General features: G+C 46.9%; 1 protein-coding gene across 1 annotated transcript in view; it reads left to right on the forward strand.

Annotated features, from left to right (window-relative positions):
• LOC309546498 (apoptosis-inducing factor 3-like) overlaps nucleotides 1-17,212 on the forward strand; it is a gene marked incomplete at its 3' end in the record, with an annotated part of 218,559 nt that overhangs the window by 57,672 nt on the left and 143,675 nt on the right. The window contains exon 9 of the mRNA XM_082246237.1: nucleotides 840-931. Within this exon, the coding sequence (XP_082102363.1) occupies nucleotides 840-931 (92 nt within the window). The remainder of the gene's footprint in view (nucleotides 1-839; nucleotides 932-17,212) is intronic.

Here is a 17,212-nt window from a genome sequence, read left to right on the forward strand (position 1 = left end):
CTCTGCCAAGACTGAAATTATACTTTTTAATCCCAGACCCTATATAATTTAGAAATGTATTAAAAAATAAGCATCCCAACACTGAACCTTGGGGTATACCACTGATAACCCTAGACCATTCAGAGGAATCCTTAACCACTACTCTCTGAATTCGGTCTTTTAGCCAGTTTTGTATCCATTTACAATCTGAAAGTACCATATAGTGTAAAAATTATTTGTTTAAAGAAAATGTTAAAAAAATAGGTGAATATAATGTTGTAAAGCATATAATGTTGTACAGCATAAGTCCAAATGACCTCATGCGCTTCATCTCATGCATGTGTATTATAACATACATTTTCTAAATGGCAGCAAGGGAACAGGGCCAGGCAGAAAAATACACACTAGAAAAAAAAAGCAGTATAATAAATATATAGGTACACAGAGTACATTGATTACTGCACACTGTATTCAATTATTTTGCCATTTCTGTAGGGGGGAAGGGGGGGTCCTCTTTAAGAGGCTCCCTATTTCCTAGCTCTCCACTATTCTGTAGCTTAAAATATGGAAGCCAGTTGTACGTACATACATTTTTTACTTTCTATCATTTTGTGTTCTATGACTTCCCTTTTTTCTGCAAACCTTTTAACATGCAATATGACTGCCCTCTTGTGGATACAGCAAGTAATAACATTTATAGTAGACAGGGAAACACATTTGTGCCCTGTAAGAGAATGCGTACTGTTTAATGCAGTTAAAACAGTGACTGTATCCCACAGACGACATAGTAAGGCACAGATAATGAAATGCTCCTATTTTTTTAGATAATTCCAAAAGCGTGTATTTTTGTTGCCATGCAGGCGGTTTCAGTCAACACAGATGAAGCCAGGGTGAAATTTAGAGATGGATCATTCCTTCAGTACAGCCAACTTCTAATTGCTACTGGCAGCAGGTAAAAACAACAACATACAAATATATATGCTGACGTATGTATATTTATATATTTTATCTTGCAAAAAATTCAGGTGCTTGATATTTGTTTCATTTTATGAAAAGTAACTCATATGACCCTTTTAAAAGTCTTTAAAGCATTCGGACTAAAAATGTATTTTTATTTTAAGAAATCCTTAAACCTGAACTGTAAGATAAGCAAACATACAAGAGACATTGTATTCTTACTTGAATCTAGGACTGCTTTGTGCATTTCTCAGTTATGTGCAGTAATCCAGTGTGAAAATTGCCTCTGTACGGGAACTTTCTGTAATAAGACTGGTCACTGCTGCTCTCTCTCCTTGTGTAGGATGACTGGTCTTGTCTCCACCCACGCCTATAGTTTTACACAGGTAGCTTGTAGAGAGTGGAGCTGCTGGGCCCCTCCTACAGCTACGCTTTCTGCACAAGCTATGTACAGCAAGGTGCTACTTTTACAAGATAGTGACTGGGCTTGCTAAGGTGTTTGGTGCTCACAAAGTGGATTTATATCCTCTGTGGCTATTGAGGAATATATTAAAAGGAAAGTTTTAAAGAAAACCTTTGAAAAATAGGGAGGTTACTGTTGCTGACCACTTTTAAAAATATTACTTGCCTGGCCATCACAGGCTGATTTTACATGTTCTGGGTCAGTGACTTAGAGTACGGAATCAATTACCATAAGAACCAGGCAAGTCACATATTCAGAAGCAGAGGCAAATAATAGTAGCCTCCATATTTTTATCAGCTGTAAGGGATACGGAATGCAGGTATAGAGATGCAGCAGGGATGACCAAATCAGTGGGCTACACTTCAGGAAACTGGAATCAGACTGTTTAATTAAAATAAAATGTATTAATGCACACAACACCAACCAACCAAAAACACAGCAAAAGTGAAAACTAAACATGACAGCGAAGCAAAACCAAACCAACGACCTAACTAAGATAAGATAAATACACTATTTACTAATGGAGAGAAGATAAAATAAACGGGGCATAACTATGACTGGAAATGGAAACAAGGGTAGCAGAGATGGGGTAACAGGATACTGGATGTAGGATCAGGATAATCCGCAAGAAGGTATATAGCTAACAGGCAAAACACTGAAGCACCGATGAAAACGTGAACGTATACACTGACGACCGAGTTGTGGCTTTGCAAATCTGAGCCATAGAAGCTTGATGGCGAACTGCCCAAGAGGCACCTACTCTTCTAGTATTTATCAGGGTAGAAACTGAAACTGCAGGGCCAGATATACCCCCGCTCCTTCAAAATGAAGGCTTCAATAGCCAAGCCGTCAAATTTAGAGACTGTAAAGCAGGGTGGAATATCGGACCTTGAGAGAGTAGGTCCGGACGCAGTGGAAAAACCCAAGGCCTTGTCACTGCAAATTTTTGAATTTGTGCATACCAAACCCTCCTCAGCCATCCTGGAGCTACCAGGATTACTGGTTTCCCCCTCTAGCTGGATTCCGCGTGACAGACGCAGTAGCAGCTGAACCGGAGGAAAGGCATAGATCAGGGAAAACTCCTCCCAAGGAGTCACCAAAGCATCCACTCTGACTGTGAGTGGATCCCTGGTCCTGGACACAAATCTCTTCAACTGGATGCCAACAGATCTACATCTGGGACCCCCCAGCGTTGGCAGATAGATGCAGAGCTCTCAGGGTGTAAGGACCATTCCCCTGGAAACATCTGTTGATGACACAAAGTCTGGCTGCCAGTTTTTTCTACTCCTGGAATGAAAACTGCTGACAGGCATGGAACAAACTTTCTGCCAAGGATAGGATGATATCCACCTCTTTCTGGGCTGACTGACTTTTGGTGCCTCCCTGGTGGTTGATATAAGCCACAGCTGTGGCGTTGTTGGATTGTACCCTGACAGGGTGACCCCGAAGTACTTTAAAGACCAACAGACTGCCCGGATTTCCGAGATATTGAGGGGAGACTTTTCTCTACCCAAGACCACTTCCCTTGGACAGTGGCTTCCTCCAGAACTGCTCCCCAACTGGAAAGGCTGGCATCTGTAGTCACTACTTTCCAGACTACTGGAAGAAAGGATTTCCCTTTTTCCAAATTTCTGGTTACAACCACCAACTTAGACTCTGACATACTCTTAGTACCAGAGACCTGCACCAGTCTAGGGACTGGACCTTTCCAGTCCATGCTGACAGAATGTTGTTCTGTAAGGGTCTGGCATGAAATTGAGCATAGGGAATTGCTCCGAATGTGGACACCATCTTCCCTAAGAACTTCATGCAAAGACGTACAGAAGGATACTTTTGCCTTCTTACGGATCGAACCAGATCCTTCAGGTTTGTGACCTTTTTTGATGGCAAGAATATCTTTGTCTGTATTGTGTCCACAAGTAAACCCAGATATTCCAGACGCTGGACCGGCTGTAATGCTGACTTTGCCAAGTTCAGGATCCAACCCAGACGTTCTAAGAGCTGTACTGTCACTGATATCCCTTGAGACCTTAGAGCAGCCAATAATGGAGCTCGGATCCTTGTGAAAACTCTTGGAGCCGTGGCCAACCCGAAGGGCATGGCCACAAACTGAAAATGATGGTTTTCTACTGCAAAGAGTAAAAACCTTTGTTGGGCCTGAAATATTGGCACGTGAAGATATGAATTCTTGATGTCTATGGATGCTAGAAATTCTTCTCCCTGTAGGGAGGCCATGACTGAACTCCATATGGAAAGTATGAATGTTCAGAAGCTGGTTCAGAGCTTTGAGATCCAGAATGGGTCTCACATCTACGGCTTGGACTACAAAAAGGTTTGAGTAAAAACCCCTGAATCTTTCGTCCTCCCGAACCTCTGTAATCACTCTTTGGGACCAGAGCCAGAAAGAGAGATTTTCTTTTTAGGGGATCTTCAGGTATGTTTGACTTTACAAACCGAGGATGCGGGAACATCCGAAATTCCAGTTTGTATCTCTGTGAGATGGTGAAAATAACCCAGTTGTCCTGAATTTCTACCCAGACCTTTGAGAACCATAGCAGCCTTCCCCCACCTGACTGAGTGGGGCTGCCTCTTCACAAGGTAGACTTGATAGATCTCTGGGCCCAGGGTTTCTTTTGCCCTTGCCCCAAATGCTTGGTTCTACCAGATGGCTGTGGTCGTCACAACTGCCTGGAATTAACAGAACCAGGAGTGTGAGTGCTGGGAATCTTAAAAGAAGGAGGTTTTGCTTTTCCTCTTAACAGGTAGCAGCGCACCGTGACATCTGCTTTTTAAGAGCATCCACTGCAAAACATAAAGTGCGGAGGTAGAGCTGTCAAATCTTCCACAGGCTCTCCTTGAGAAGGAACCGTCCTGGACACTCGCTTAGTACGGTCTTTCAAAGACCGACAAACTCCTATAGCTGCCACTGCTGGTTGTATCGCAGACCCTGCAACAGCAAAGGAGGCTTTTAGTGAAGATTGCAACTTCTTATCAGCTGGATCTTTAAAAGCCTGGGAATTATCCACAGGACAAGTTAAACTTTTATTAACTGAAGAATTGGCAGCATCCACAGTAGGTATACTCCATTTTTAGTGAATTTTTCCTCCTTTGGATACAATACTTTGGATACAATAGTGAAAACCATTTAGGAGGAATAAAAATCCTATCGGGATGATTCCAATGAGCATACATTACTTGCTCCAAGAGTGGATGTAAGGGAAAAGCCTGAGGACTATGAGGAGGGCACAATGAGCATAGAGAGGAAAAAGACTTCAGACATCTCTAAAGGAGGTAATTTGCATCCAAACCGGACCATTTCAGTGAGAGACTGAATTCACAATCTCTGAGTTTGAGAAGCCTAGTATGACTCCTCAGATCCTGACTCCCCAGAAGTGGATTCAGCTTGACCTTCTAAAGGGTCCTCCACAGCTGCTTCTTGCACATCCTCTGCCCAATCCTGCACTGATTCAGGGGGTGGCTCAGGTGAAGGGGGATCTACCACGTTTCCTCCCTCCTTGCGATGCTTCAATCATGTCAGCAATCTTACCCTCAAGGCTGACTAAAGCCGATGCCAAACCGTCCTTAGTGACGTACAGAAAAAAAGTTTGTTGGGCGCTTCTTACCAGGCAAGAAAGAAAGGAGTCCACCACTGTAGGAGGGGCGCGGGGGATGCTCCAGATTCTTGTTTCGGGACTGTCCCAAATGGCTGGATACAAGGCAGCACTGACAGGAAAACTCCGAAGAATCCGCTGGCAGAAGTGAAGAAAAAGGACAGGCGCCAATGTAGTTAGCCAGAAAGGTTTATTGCACAATATACATAATAACTTACACATGTAAGTTATTATGTATATTGTGCAATAAACCTTTCTGGCTAACTACATTGGCGCCTGTCCTTTTTCTTCAGTCCTTAGTGACGTAGGTTGCGACAGAAGCACTAGAAGTAGTTATTATGCCTGACAACCGTAATGGCTCAGATTGGCTAATCGCCTCTGGCTCTTCAGGGGGAGTAGACACAGAGGAAGCACAGCTTGGACCTTCAAGTCCTGACAGGGGCATCACAGTGCCCCTTCCAGCTGTGCCCACCCCCCCCAGCCCTTTTTCGGGCGGACATTGCTTTTAGGAAAGACCAACCTGAGGTACTAACTTTAGTGTCCTCAAGGCTTGTGCCAAGCTATACAGCTTATCATGCACAGCATTGATTATCCCAAAGATACAGAACCCTTGTGCCAGTAAACATACCACAGTGACTCATGCAACCCAGCTGCTGCCACTCTGCGATCCCTCCAGCCTCTGACAGAGGCTTGCGCGCTAAAACCCTGTTTTAAGAATCGCACTGTTTGTGGTTGTACTGCGCATGCGCGGCATTCTACAGGAGATCCACATGCATGCCGATCGCATCCAGACACGCCCCTCTTGCTCCAATCGTACACTTATGTATCAATGGTGAAGATGCACGCACAAACGATCCCACGCTACAAACACGCCACTGAAGGCGTTGCTTGACCAGAGCTTTCCAAGGAGACGAATACGCAGGCACTTACGTGCCAAGGCGAAACAACATGCCAACAACATGGGGTGAGAGCAGCTTAGGCAGACAAGTGCTTTGTCACAGCTAATACCTTTCAGGTGATCAGCAGAGGGTGAAAACAGTGTTTAAACAATCAAGGTGTGTTTTAACATCTTTCCCCTTCACGGTGAGCTTTGTCACTGTAACGGATCTTTGTACCCCAGCTGGGCACATCCGCCGAATCTGTGTCTCCTGTCCTCCAAACGCACCCACAGCCTGCGGAGAAGTCATATCCAGCCCTTAACCCCTCAATCACGAGACAATCCACACAGGTGTTGAGGGTTAAACATGCAGAGCTTAAACTGTTTATTACATTCCAAGACAATAGTTTTACATACAGTTAGGGAAACTCCCCTTAGCCTTTCCACAGAAGGGGGGGAAGGGAACCAACCAATGAGAACTGAACATTTGTACATTTGAAACATGCAGTCTTAATACACACCCCCTGCGGAGAGATGTCTCCAACTCCGACCATTGTCTGCCATGAATCCACACACTTAGACACAGAAACAGGAGGGGGGGGGGGATGGGTTGTAACATTACATTACATTAACTCAATGCCATGAGTCAGTTGTTCAGAGGATGAATAAAGGGAAAATAAAATGCAATGTCCCAAACTCATAAGAAAATGACACAAAGGGGTTTACAATCCAGGGACAGGGTGATCCGTCACCCATAGTGACGGCTAGTACCGTCACATCTCTTCCCCCCCAAAGGTAGACTAATCCAGGTACTAGACCTCCAACTGGTCTGTGCCTGAATTAGTCGGGTAACAAATCCCAAAAAGAGTCAATGTCTGTTTGCCTGGATAATTCGTCGGCGTTGCTTCCCAGGGCAGTAGTGGATGGTAAAGTCAAAAGGCTGCAGCGCCAAACTCCAGTATCTTCTGGCCCATAGTCTGTCGGTAGGAGGCTTGCGCACAGTCCCCTCCAAAACACACAGTGACAGTGGGTTCTGTCACATTTCTCCCCTTTTAAAAACAGGCTAACGAGGTTCCTGACCCTCAACTGGTCTGGACCTGCGTTAGTCACAAACTTCCACCCCAGGCAACCAGGAAAAGTAAAAGAACGACTCTGGCGCTGGGGAGCAACACCGCACATAGGGTCTCCCATGAATAAAAACAGCCGCTGCAGAGTGGGAACAGCTGTCTGCACTCCTCTGATCCAGGGCAGGGTTGCAGATATTGGGGGGAGCTGAATAATTCTCTGCCCTGATGCCAGCGCTTCCGCTGGTAGGGAATGTAGGCTGGTAGGGCTATGCATTTGGGGAGAAAAAGGTACTTGCTTTTCTCCTGGTGTAGTTACGAGCCGCTGAGAAGGTATCTTGCAGGGACTGTCTCCCGGATTCTTCATCTCTGGTTCTGATGCTGGGCAGAGACCATCAGCGCTCTGTCCTGTAGCCAGCGCTTCTGCTGGGGGGATGAACATTGGGGTAGTGTCCAATTGCTGGGGAGGGAGAATTGCTTCCTCTACTCCCGGTGGGGATATCTGCTGTTGGGAAAACAGCTCACGCAGATCCTCTCTCAGACTCTCCGGATCCAACTCTTTTTCTGATGCTGGGCAGATGCCAGGGGCACTCTGCCCTGTAGCCAGCACTTCTGCTGGGGCGATAAACACTGGGGTAGTGTCCAAGTGCTGGGGAAACGGCTCACTGAGGTCACCCCTCGGACTCCCTGGATCTACCTCTGAGGGTGGGCAGAGGCCAGCGGCACTCTGCCCCGTAGCCAGCGCTTCTGCTGGGGGGATAAACACTGGGGTAGTGTCCAAGTGCTGGGGAAACGGCTCACTGAGGTCACCCCTCGGACTCCCTGGATCTACCTCTGAGGGTGGGCAGAGGCCAGCGGCACTCTGCCCCGTAGCCAGCGCTTCTGCTGGGGGGATAACCACTGGGGTAGTGTCCAAGTGCTGGGGAAACGGCTCACTGAGGTCAACCCTCGGACTCCCTGGATCTACCTCTGAGGGTGGGCAGAGGCCAGCGGCACTCTGCCCCGTAGCCAGCGCTTCTGCTGGGAGGATAAACACTGGGGTAGTGTCCAATTGTTGGGGAGGGAGAATTGCTTCCTCTACTCCCGGTGGGGGTATCTGCTGTTGGGAAAACAGCTCACGCAGATCCTCTCTCAGACTCTCCGGATCCAACTCTTTTTCTGATGCTGGGCAGATGCCAGGGGCACTCTGTCCTGTAGCCAATGCTTCTGCTGGGGCACCAGATGAGATACTCTGGACTTGCTGCTGATCACCATTTCCCAGCCTTCCAGCGCCTGTCTCAACTCCCCCTTCTGAGACCTTCATGCTATTAGCTTGTCTCGCTGCCTGGTGGACCTCTGGTGCGTTCCGGCATTCTAGCGCTCGCAGTGTCCTCTGTATCATCGCTGCTTCTTCCATTGCAGTTAGTACGGGAAAACGCAGGGTCACCCCTGGCCCCATTTGCTTCTCATCTTCGTGACTGTCTGCTATTTCTCTCGGACAGTCCCAGGCAACGGGAGCCATGCCAGGCTGCTGATCACCGTCAAACAGCCGCTTGTAGGCAATCTCGAGCTCCCATTCCTGCTCAACCAGGAACTCCAATTCCTCCAGGTCACACGCCTCGTCGGGGAGGTCCAGCACCTCATCTCGGAAATCCAGAATGTGTTCCAGCCGCCACTCCTCATCGCTCCCAAAGTCTGGGTCTCCGTACATTTTTTGATGGAGCAGCCCCACGCCGCCATAGCCAACGCCTTCTGTTGGGCTGCCATCTGCTGTACCTGGCCACAGTTGAGCCGCGAACCACCGGAGGGCTCTGTAGCTGGCGTCCAGCCTCATTTCCTCCTGGACCAATCTTCCGAGCTCCGTCTTCCCTTCATCTCGCGGTCGTTCCCTCAGGAACACCTCTCGCGCACGGTACTGCTTCCGGTACATCTCTGTGGAGGAGGGAAGGATCTTCCCCTGATGGTGCCGCTCGTGGCTTAGCGCCTCATGCCAGAGTTGCCGGCGGATCACATCCTCCCAGCCGAGCCTGGTGTGCTCTGTCGCTGGTCCCCGATGTTGCTTCCGCATACCTTGCAGCCTCCTCCCGAACTCCGCTCTCATGCTGGCTGGTCCCCGTATCACTCCTCGGCAGCTGCCCAGATCTTGAATCCTGGTGGTGGTTTGGATGTCCTGGACTGCAGGAGACATCCCACCGCTGCCAACCAATGTAACGGATCTTTGTACCCCAGCTGGGCACATCTGCCGAATCTGTGTCTCCTGTCCTCCAAACGCACCCACAGCCTGCGGAGAAGTCATATCCAGCCCTTAACCCCTCAATCACGAGACAATCCACACAGGTGTTGAGGGTTAAACATGCAGAGCTTAAACTGTTTATTACATTCCAAGACAACAGTTTTACATACAGTTAGGGAAACTCCCCTTAGCCTTTCCACAGAAGGGGGGGAAGGGAACCAACCAATGAGAACTGAACATTTGTACATTTGAAACATGCAGTCTTAATACACACCCCCTGCGGAGAGATGTCTCCAACTCCGACCATTGTCTGCCATGAATCCACACACTTAGACACAGAAACAGGAGGGGGGGGGGGGATGGGTTGTAACATTACATTACATTAACTCAATGCCATGAGTCAGTTGTTCAGAGGATGAATAAAGGGAAAATAAAATGCAATGTCCCAAACTCATAAGAAAATGACACAAAGGGGTTTACAATCCAGGGACAGGGTGATCCGTCACCCATAGTGACGGCTAGTACCGTCACATCTCTTCCCCCCCCAAAGGTAGACTAATCCAGGTACTAGACCTCCAACTGGTCTGTGCCTAAATTAGTCGGGTAACAAATCCCAAAAAGAGTCAATGTCTGTTTGCCTGGATAATTCGTCGGCGTTGCTTCCCAGGGCAGTAGTGGATGGTAAAGTCAAAAGGCTGCAGCGCCAAACTCCAGTATCTTCTGGCCCATAGTCTGTCGGTAGGAGGCTTGCGCACAGTCCCCTCCAAAACACACAGTGACAGTGGGTTCTGTCACAGTCACTTGCTGACCTTCAAGGGCTGGGTCCTTGTTTTTTAGGGGCCACTCCCTTGGACCTGTAGAGCACCCTGCCAGAGGGCCTTTTGGATTTGTTTTACCAAGGGTCCAGATCCCAGGGTCCAGTGCTTAAGAAGGGCAACATTACAGAAACCTTGTATCTGCTTCCCATCATCTTTTAGACACCGGCGAAAAAACTGTGGTTCTTCCTGTGTAAGAGGGGTTATATAGGGGAACTTCGTCTGATTGGTTGCCAGTGTCCATTCACCTGAAGGTGGTATATACCATATGGAAATTAATATGGCTCTGTGTCCCGTGATGTACGAAAAAGAAAATGTTTTCTTAACCACTTAATGACTACCTCCTGTAGATTTACTGCTACAGGGGGGTGGCTGTGCGCAGAATTGCGTGTATATACGTGATTCTGCATTTCTGGGTAGAGGGCATGCCCATGCTGATCACCGGGCCCATGCCAATCATTGACTGCCCAGTGTCATTAGTACAGTGACAGTGCATATTCTTGGCACTGATCACTGTAAGGTCACTGGTGATGTCAGTGACAGTTCCCCCCAGTGTCAGCAGTTAGTGTCAGATTGAGACATATATAGAAATATATATCTCTATAGATCTATTTTTTTTTTTTTAGCAACAAGTAAATCATATAAAAAAAAAAATACTAATAATTTTGAAAAAACAAGAACACAAAAAAAAAAAAAAGCCCAGTGGTGATCAAATACCACCAAAAGACATAATTTCATATGGGTACAGCATTGAATGACTGCGCAATTGTCATTTAAAGTAGCGCAGTGGGGCGTGGCCGGACAGCGGATGTAGAAAGACGTGTGCGCTGCCCGCTCCGTCGTTCATCCTTTCGTTTATCCTGCTGGAGACCGATCTACTTACGCAGAGACACCGGAGGCCACGGAGACAAAAGGTGTGTTGGTGACTCTTCTATGTCTGCAGTAACATGGCAAAACGGCAGAAAAAAGGCCAAACTGCGGCTGACATGCAGGCCCAAGATGGCGCCCGCCCTCCACGCACCTCGCAAAAAGACAAGTATCAGGGGCCTGCACAGAAGTTTTTTGCACGGCCTGCAGCCAGAGACTCACCCGCCGCTGCTGTCACCCCAGCGACCTCCTCAGACAACCAGTCAGATGCGGATGACACTGTCCTCTTGGAGGATCTCTCCGGCCAGTTATCAGACTGGGACATGGTTAGTGCACATCAGGCCCCCATCCTGGCTCAGTCTCCTATGCAGGGCTCCGAGCCTACCTTAAGGGATATCATGTCTGCTGTAACAACCTGCAATTCCTCCATAACTGCCCTAACAGTAGAAATCAAAGGGGTTAAGGCTGAAGTATCCTTTATCAGGCATGATATGCAAAAACTATGGGAACCGACATCAGCACTAGAGGGCTGGGTCAGTTCTATGGAGGGCGATATGGCGCCATTACAGAGGGAGGTAAAACACAATGTACTTCTCACAGCTCAACAGGCAGCAAGGCTAGATGACTTGGAAAATAGAATGAGGTGCAATAACATAAGGGCCATATGCATACCGGGGAATGCTGAGGGAAAGAACCCTGTAGCCTTTATTGAGAACTGGCTGCTGAACATGTTTGGTCAAGACTCCTTTACCCCCATGTTTTCAGTTGAGAGGGCTCACCGTGTACCCATGCGTCCTCTCCGGCCTGGCAGCCTGCCACGCACCTTAATTTTCAAATTATTAAATTCTAAGGACAGAGACACTATCTTGGCCAAAGCAAGGGGCACGAATGGGAAGCTTGTCGTTGATAATGCTAAGGTCTCCCTGTTCCCAGATTATTCTGTGGAGGTGCACAAGCAGAGGGCAAAATTTGTGGATGTGAAAAGAAGACTTCGGGAACTCAATATACAATATGCCATGCTGTACCCAATTGAGCTCCGTGTGGTTGCCAGGGGGGAGGTCTTATTTTTTGACCAACCTGATACTGCTGCACAATGGTTAGAGGCTGAAGGGAGGGCGCTACGCACTGCCGCCTCCCCACGGAATGGGGCGCCTTGAACAAGATAATGCTTCCTTTCTTTCTCAGTCCACTGATCGGAAATCTCCACTCATATCGTGACTATAGGCGGGTGCCGACCTATCAGTACAGACTGTTACCATTTCTTATCCAGTTGTTGTTCTAGAAGAGATTGCTCTCACATCTGTGATCTCTCCCCGTTTTCCCCTGAGAGTCCTAGTTGGACAACTCCCAGGAAAGTTTGTCTTCCAGCGGACCATGTTGGTTGCACGCTCAAACTGTGACTCAACAAACCCTTGTTATCGTTTTTGTTTCTTTTATTTTCCTTTTTTACTCATCCTCCCTCTTAATAAGCTTAGCACCTTGCTGGAAGATCCCGCCATTAGTTTGTTCCACACCTGGGACCCATGCTATCTATATACTGGATGTATCTGGTGCCTTTTTCAGATTCACACTTCGGACTGTATGACTGCCCTTACTGATTGATGATAACTGGGGGTACTGCCCTTGTGCCCCTCCAGGATCTCCACTGTTCCCCTTTTTGTACACTGACTTATGGCTGATACCATCTGCATACTATCGTGGAATGTACATGGACAGAACAACCCTGTGAAAGACTGCTGTCCTTAACAACATCAAAAGACTGAGGGCTGATGTGGTGTGTCTGCAGGAGGCTCCCCTGCCCTCTAACCCACCCCCTAGTCTGGCTCTCTGTGTGTTTAGTCATCAGTACCACTCCACATACTCCACCTCTTCTAGGTCCGTATGTCCGTTTTTCATCCCATCCGATTGCAGATGAAAAACGGACATAATGCATGTCAATGGGATTGCGGATGTCAGCGGATGATAGAGCTATATTTTCATTAGACGCAGCCTTCTAACCGCGTCGAATGGACCTACCTGTGGGCAGTTTTGAGGCACTTTGGGTGAGTGATTCCTTTGACTGGATCAGAGTGATGTATGCTAACCCCACTGCAAGGATACGTGTCAAGGGGGAGTTTTCTGAACCCTTCTCTTTGCACAGAGGCACCAGGCAGGGGTGCCCCCTTTTGCCCCTGCTGTTGGCCCTGGAACCCCTGGCGGCATGTATCCGTGCCTCCTCTGAGACAGTTGGCTTTAGGAGCGGCTCCCGTACAGATGTGATCTCACTTTACACTGACGACACTCTGCTTTACCCGGGGGACATGTAGGGCTCCTTGAAGGCCGTAATGACACTTATTGATTATTTCAGCTCCTTTTCTGGATTCTCAATAAATTGGGACAAGTCCGTCCTTTTGCCTCTGGACCCTTTGCCTTGCCCTCTGCCTGAGTGTGCGTCATCGCTGAGAGTGATCGACACATTTAAATACTTGGGCGTTCGGGTATCTCCTGATCCTAGTCAATACGTGAAATTAAATTTAATGCCACTACTACATAGATTTCGCCAGAAATGCACGTCCTAGTGCAAACTGCCCTTGTTGGTTGCAGGGAGAATCAATCTGATTTAAATTATCTGGGCGCCCCAACATTTATATGTGTTACATAATGCTCCTATTTGGATTCCCAGAAGGTGGTTTGTACGCATAAAATCCCAGTTTTGTGATCTGATTTGGTGTAATAAAAGTGATTTGAATTAGATTGTCCACCCTGCAGATGGGAAAGGATAGTGGCGGCCTAGCGGTACCGGTTCCTAGAGCATACTTTATAGCATCCCAACTACAACAACTAGGTGGATAGGGGGTTCACGACCCGTTGGATCCTATCCGAGCCCTTTTGATCCCTCAGAACTCTACTTATGAGGCGTTCGTACATCTTGAGGCGGGATTCACCCACATACAGGACTCTCCCCCGACAGTTAAACTCCTTAAACTCTTATGGAAATATGTCAAAAATGCGTTGGACGTGCAGGGCTTCTTCCTGAAGACTCCAATTTGGCGGAATTCCTATTATCGTGAATTGCTCAAACTGGGGGGATTCGATGCTTGGGAAGCTCTGGGCATAGGATTAATGGCACAGTCATACAGGGCTGATGTTCTCAAGTCTTTCCAAGATCTACAGCAGGAATTTGCAATCCACAGACAGCACTTTGTCCACCACCTGCAGCTGCGGCACGCCCTCACTTTTCAGTCCCGTGTATCTAAACTCAGGCTTACCAAACATAGATTGACAGGTGAAGTTTTCCAGAACACTAACAAAGTGTATGATTTCCAACATATATTCTATCATCTTAAACTCCATGCAGGATGCCTCCAAACTGCCAGCCATAAGGGGATGGGACAAAGATGTGGGAGCTATAGATGGGGATACGTGGGAATTGTCTCTTCTTGGTGCCTTTGGTGTCATTTTCAGCATCGCAGAAGATTTCCCACCTATTTCTCTTCCACAGAGCTTACAGAACCCCGGTACAGCTATTTAAGTGGGGACGCAGACCCACACCTATCTGCCCGAAGTGTGAGCAGGATCAGGGTACCCTTATCCACATGCTATGGAGATGCCCCAAATTATTTCGCTACTGGACTGCGGTAATTGCCACAATTTCTAGAGTATACAACTTCCAGCTTCTCAGGGATCCTATTATGTGTTTATTAGGAGCACTAGAGGTAGAGACTCTGACTCCACATGCTCACGTAGCTGTTATATGCTTACCGTAAACTAATAGCCAGATACTGGATTTCCTCCCGGGTACCAGGAGAAAATCAGTGGGTCGCGCAAGTCACTACATTACTGATTAGAGAAAAATGGACCTATCAACATCGAAATGCCTCCAAGAAATTTTATTTACTGTGGCAACCCTGGCTGGATCCTAGCCTGGCCCCACACCAACTAGTGATGAATAGGCTGCTGGAGGGGTGAGGTGGTGAATGGTCCTGGGCTACTGTTGGTATGTTGCCCATGGCCTTCTTTCCTCTTTTCCCTTTCCACTCTTTTCCTCCTCCACCCCCCTGCTCCTTTTTCTTTCCCTTCTTTCATGGTTTCTATACATGTTTACCTCCTGTTGTTAGAGGTGAACCTTCTTCTTTTATTGTGGTTTTTGAGCATTATACCATATTTCTCTGTGGCAAACTATTCTATATAGTGAAATTAATGTGACTCATACAACTGCTTTTTTTTCGTTAAATATATAATATATATTTCCTTTTTGGTGGAAAATGGATTGACAATTACACAAGAAATAACAAGCCGATTCTGTACATGTTTATTGAGTGAAAATATTGATTGTTTCACACACACTCTCTACTTATTACTCCCTGTTTTCTTCATTTCCCTTTACCACTTGTTATCTTCTGCTTTTTCTTTGTTTCTTCACACAAGTGTAACACTCATCAAATAGATTTTATGATACTATATATTTTCAAGCACTTTTCTAGCAGTGTTAAAGGTAAAACGTAAATGCATCAGCTAATTATTTATCAATGGGTGCACACCTTAGCACAGGCCTTATTATCTTTCTTTTATATATATATATATATATATATATATATATATATATATATATATATATATATATATATATATATATAATTTTTTTTTTTTTTGTTTGAGAGGCGACCCCGGGTCACTGTGTGTGTTAGCAATTTACGCCTGGTTTTGATTAAGATAGGCCTGCTGATTGCACACCTGTGGGCTGGGTTCATATTATTACCAGGGTTAGCACTCAGAGCTCCCAGTTGGAGACAGCTGCACCCGGGCAGACATGAGGTCTGGCCCAGGAGTCAGGAGGACTCCAACCGACAGACACAAGGGCTCCCACCATCCCTGAGAGAGAGAGAGAGAGAGGCTGCAGTTGGCAGACAGAGCTTACAGGTTTGCAGGAGGCAGATGTATTCCGCAACAGCGCAGTAGGAAGCTGATCCCAAGGAAGCTACAAGGGAGCTTGACCAAAGGACACTTGTGTTGGTCTGAGGAGCAGACCTAAGGCCTAGGCATGAGGCCTGAAGCATGAAACAAACAAAAATAAAATTCCCAGTTCAATTTGCCAACCAGTCTGCTTACCAACCAAATTGGCCTGTCTAACAGTTTGCGTCAATACAGGGGTTTAGTTAGCACACATTTGCAAACGCATGTGAAAGCTGCAGGGCCACGTCAAGGCTCCCTGTTACCTGCAGTCCTAACTCTAATGAATTTTAAAGAGTCTCCACAGTGGGAGAACATGCAAGCTAATGGATAGATAGGGGGCAGGTGAGCCTGGAGGTGGCCCATCCCTCCTGAAAGGTAATTGGGGGCATAATGGAAGCCCAGCTGATAGTATTACAGCAAAGGCACCCAGTATGTCCACTCACCAGTACACATATACAACAAAGAAAATGGCCTCTGCCCCCATCTATAACCGGCCTTCATAGCAAAGAACACATGGAAGGGCAACGCACATGAAACAAACAAAGATAAAATTCCCAGTTCAATTTGCCAACCAGTCTGCTTACCAACCAAATTGGCCTGTCTAACAGTTTGCGTCAATACAGGGGTTTAGTTAGCACACATTTGCAAACGCATGTGAAAGCTGCAGGGCCACGTCAAGGCTCCCTGTTACCTGCAGTCCTAACTCTAATGAATTTTAAAGAGTCTCCACAGTGGGAGCACATGCAAGCTAATGGATAGATAGGGGGCAGGTGAGCCTGGAGGTGGCCCATCCCTCCTGAAAGGTAATTGGGGGCATAATGGAAGCCCAGCTGATAGTATTACAGCAAAGGCACCCAGTATGTCCACTCACCAGTACACATATACAACAAAGAAAATGGCCTCTGCCCCCATCTATAACCGGCCTTCATAGCAAAGAACACATGGAAGGGCAACGCACATGAAACAAACAAAGATAAAATTCCCAGTTCAATTTGCCAATTTGTGTTTCATGTGCGTTGCCCTTCCATGTGTTCTTTGCTATGAAGGCCGGTTATAGATGGGGGCAGAGGCCATTTTCTTTTTTTCTTTATGAGGCCTGAAGCAGCCATACAGCATGTGAGTAAGCCAGGAGGCTGAATTTAACAAATATACAGTAATGGTGGAACCCCTGCATGGGAAAATTGCTGTTTTGTGAACTGTCTTCATGCCTTTAAATAAAAGTGGGTTTCCGTGCCCTTAAAAATGCAGTCTGGACTGGCACTACTTCTTCAAATCGCACGCACCACTTGAGTTGAATTGCCCCGAAACGTTACTATATACAGTGCCTTGCGAAAGTATTCGGCCCCCTTAAACTTTGGGACCTTTTGCCACATTTCAAGCTTCAAACATAAAGATATAAAACTGTAATTTTTTGTGAAGAATCAACAAGTGGGAC

The sequence above is a fragment of the Pelophylax lessonae genome (assembly GCF_965119305.1).
Source record: "Pelophylax lessonae genome assembly, chromosome: 2".
Taxonomy (NCBI): domain Eukaryota; kingdom Metazoa; phylum Chordata; class Amphibia; order Anura; family Ranidae; genus Pelophylax; species Pelophylax lessonae.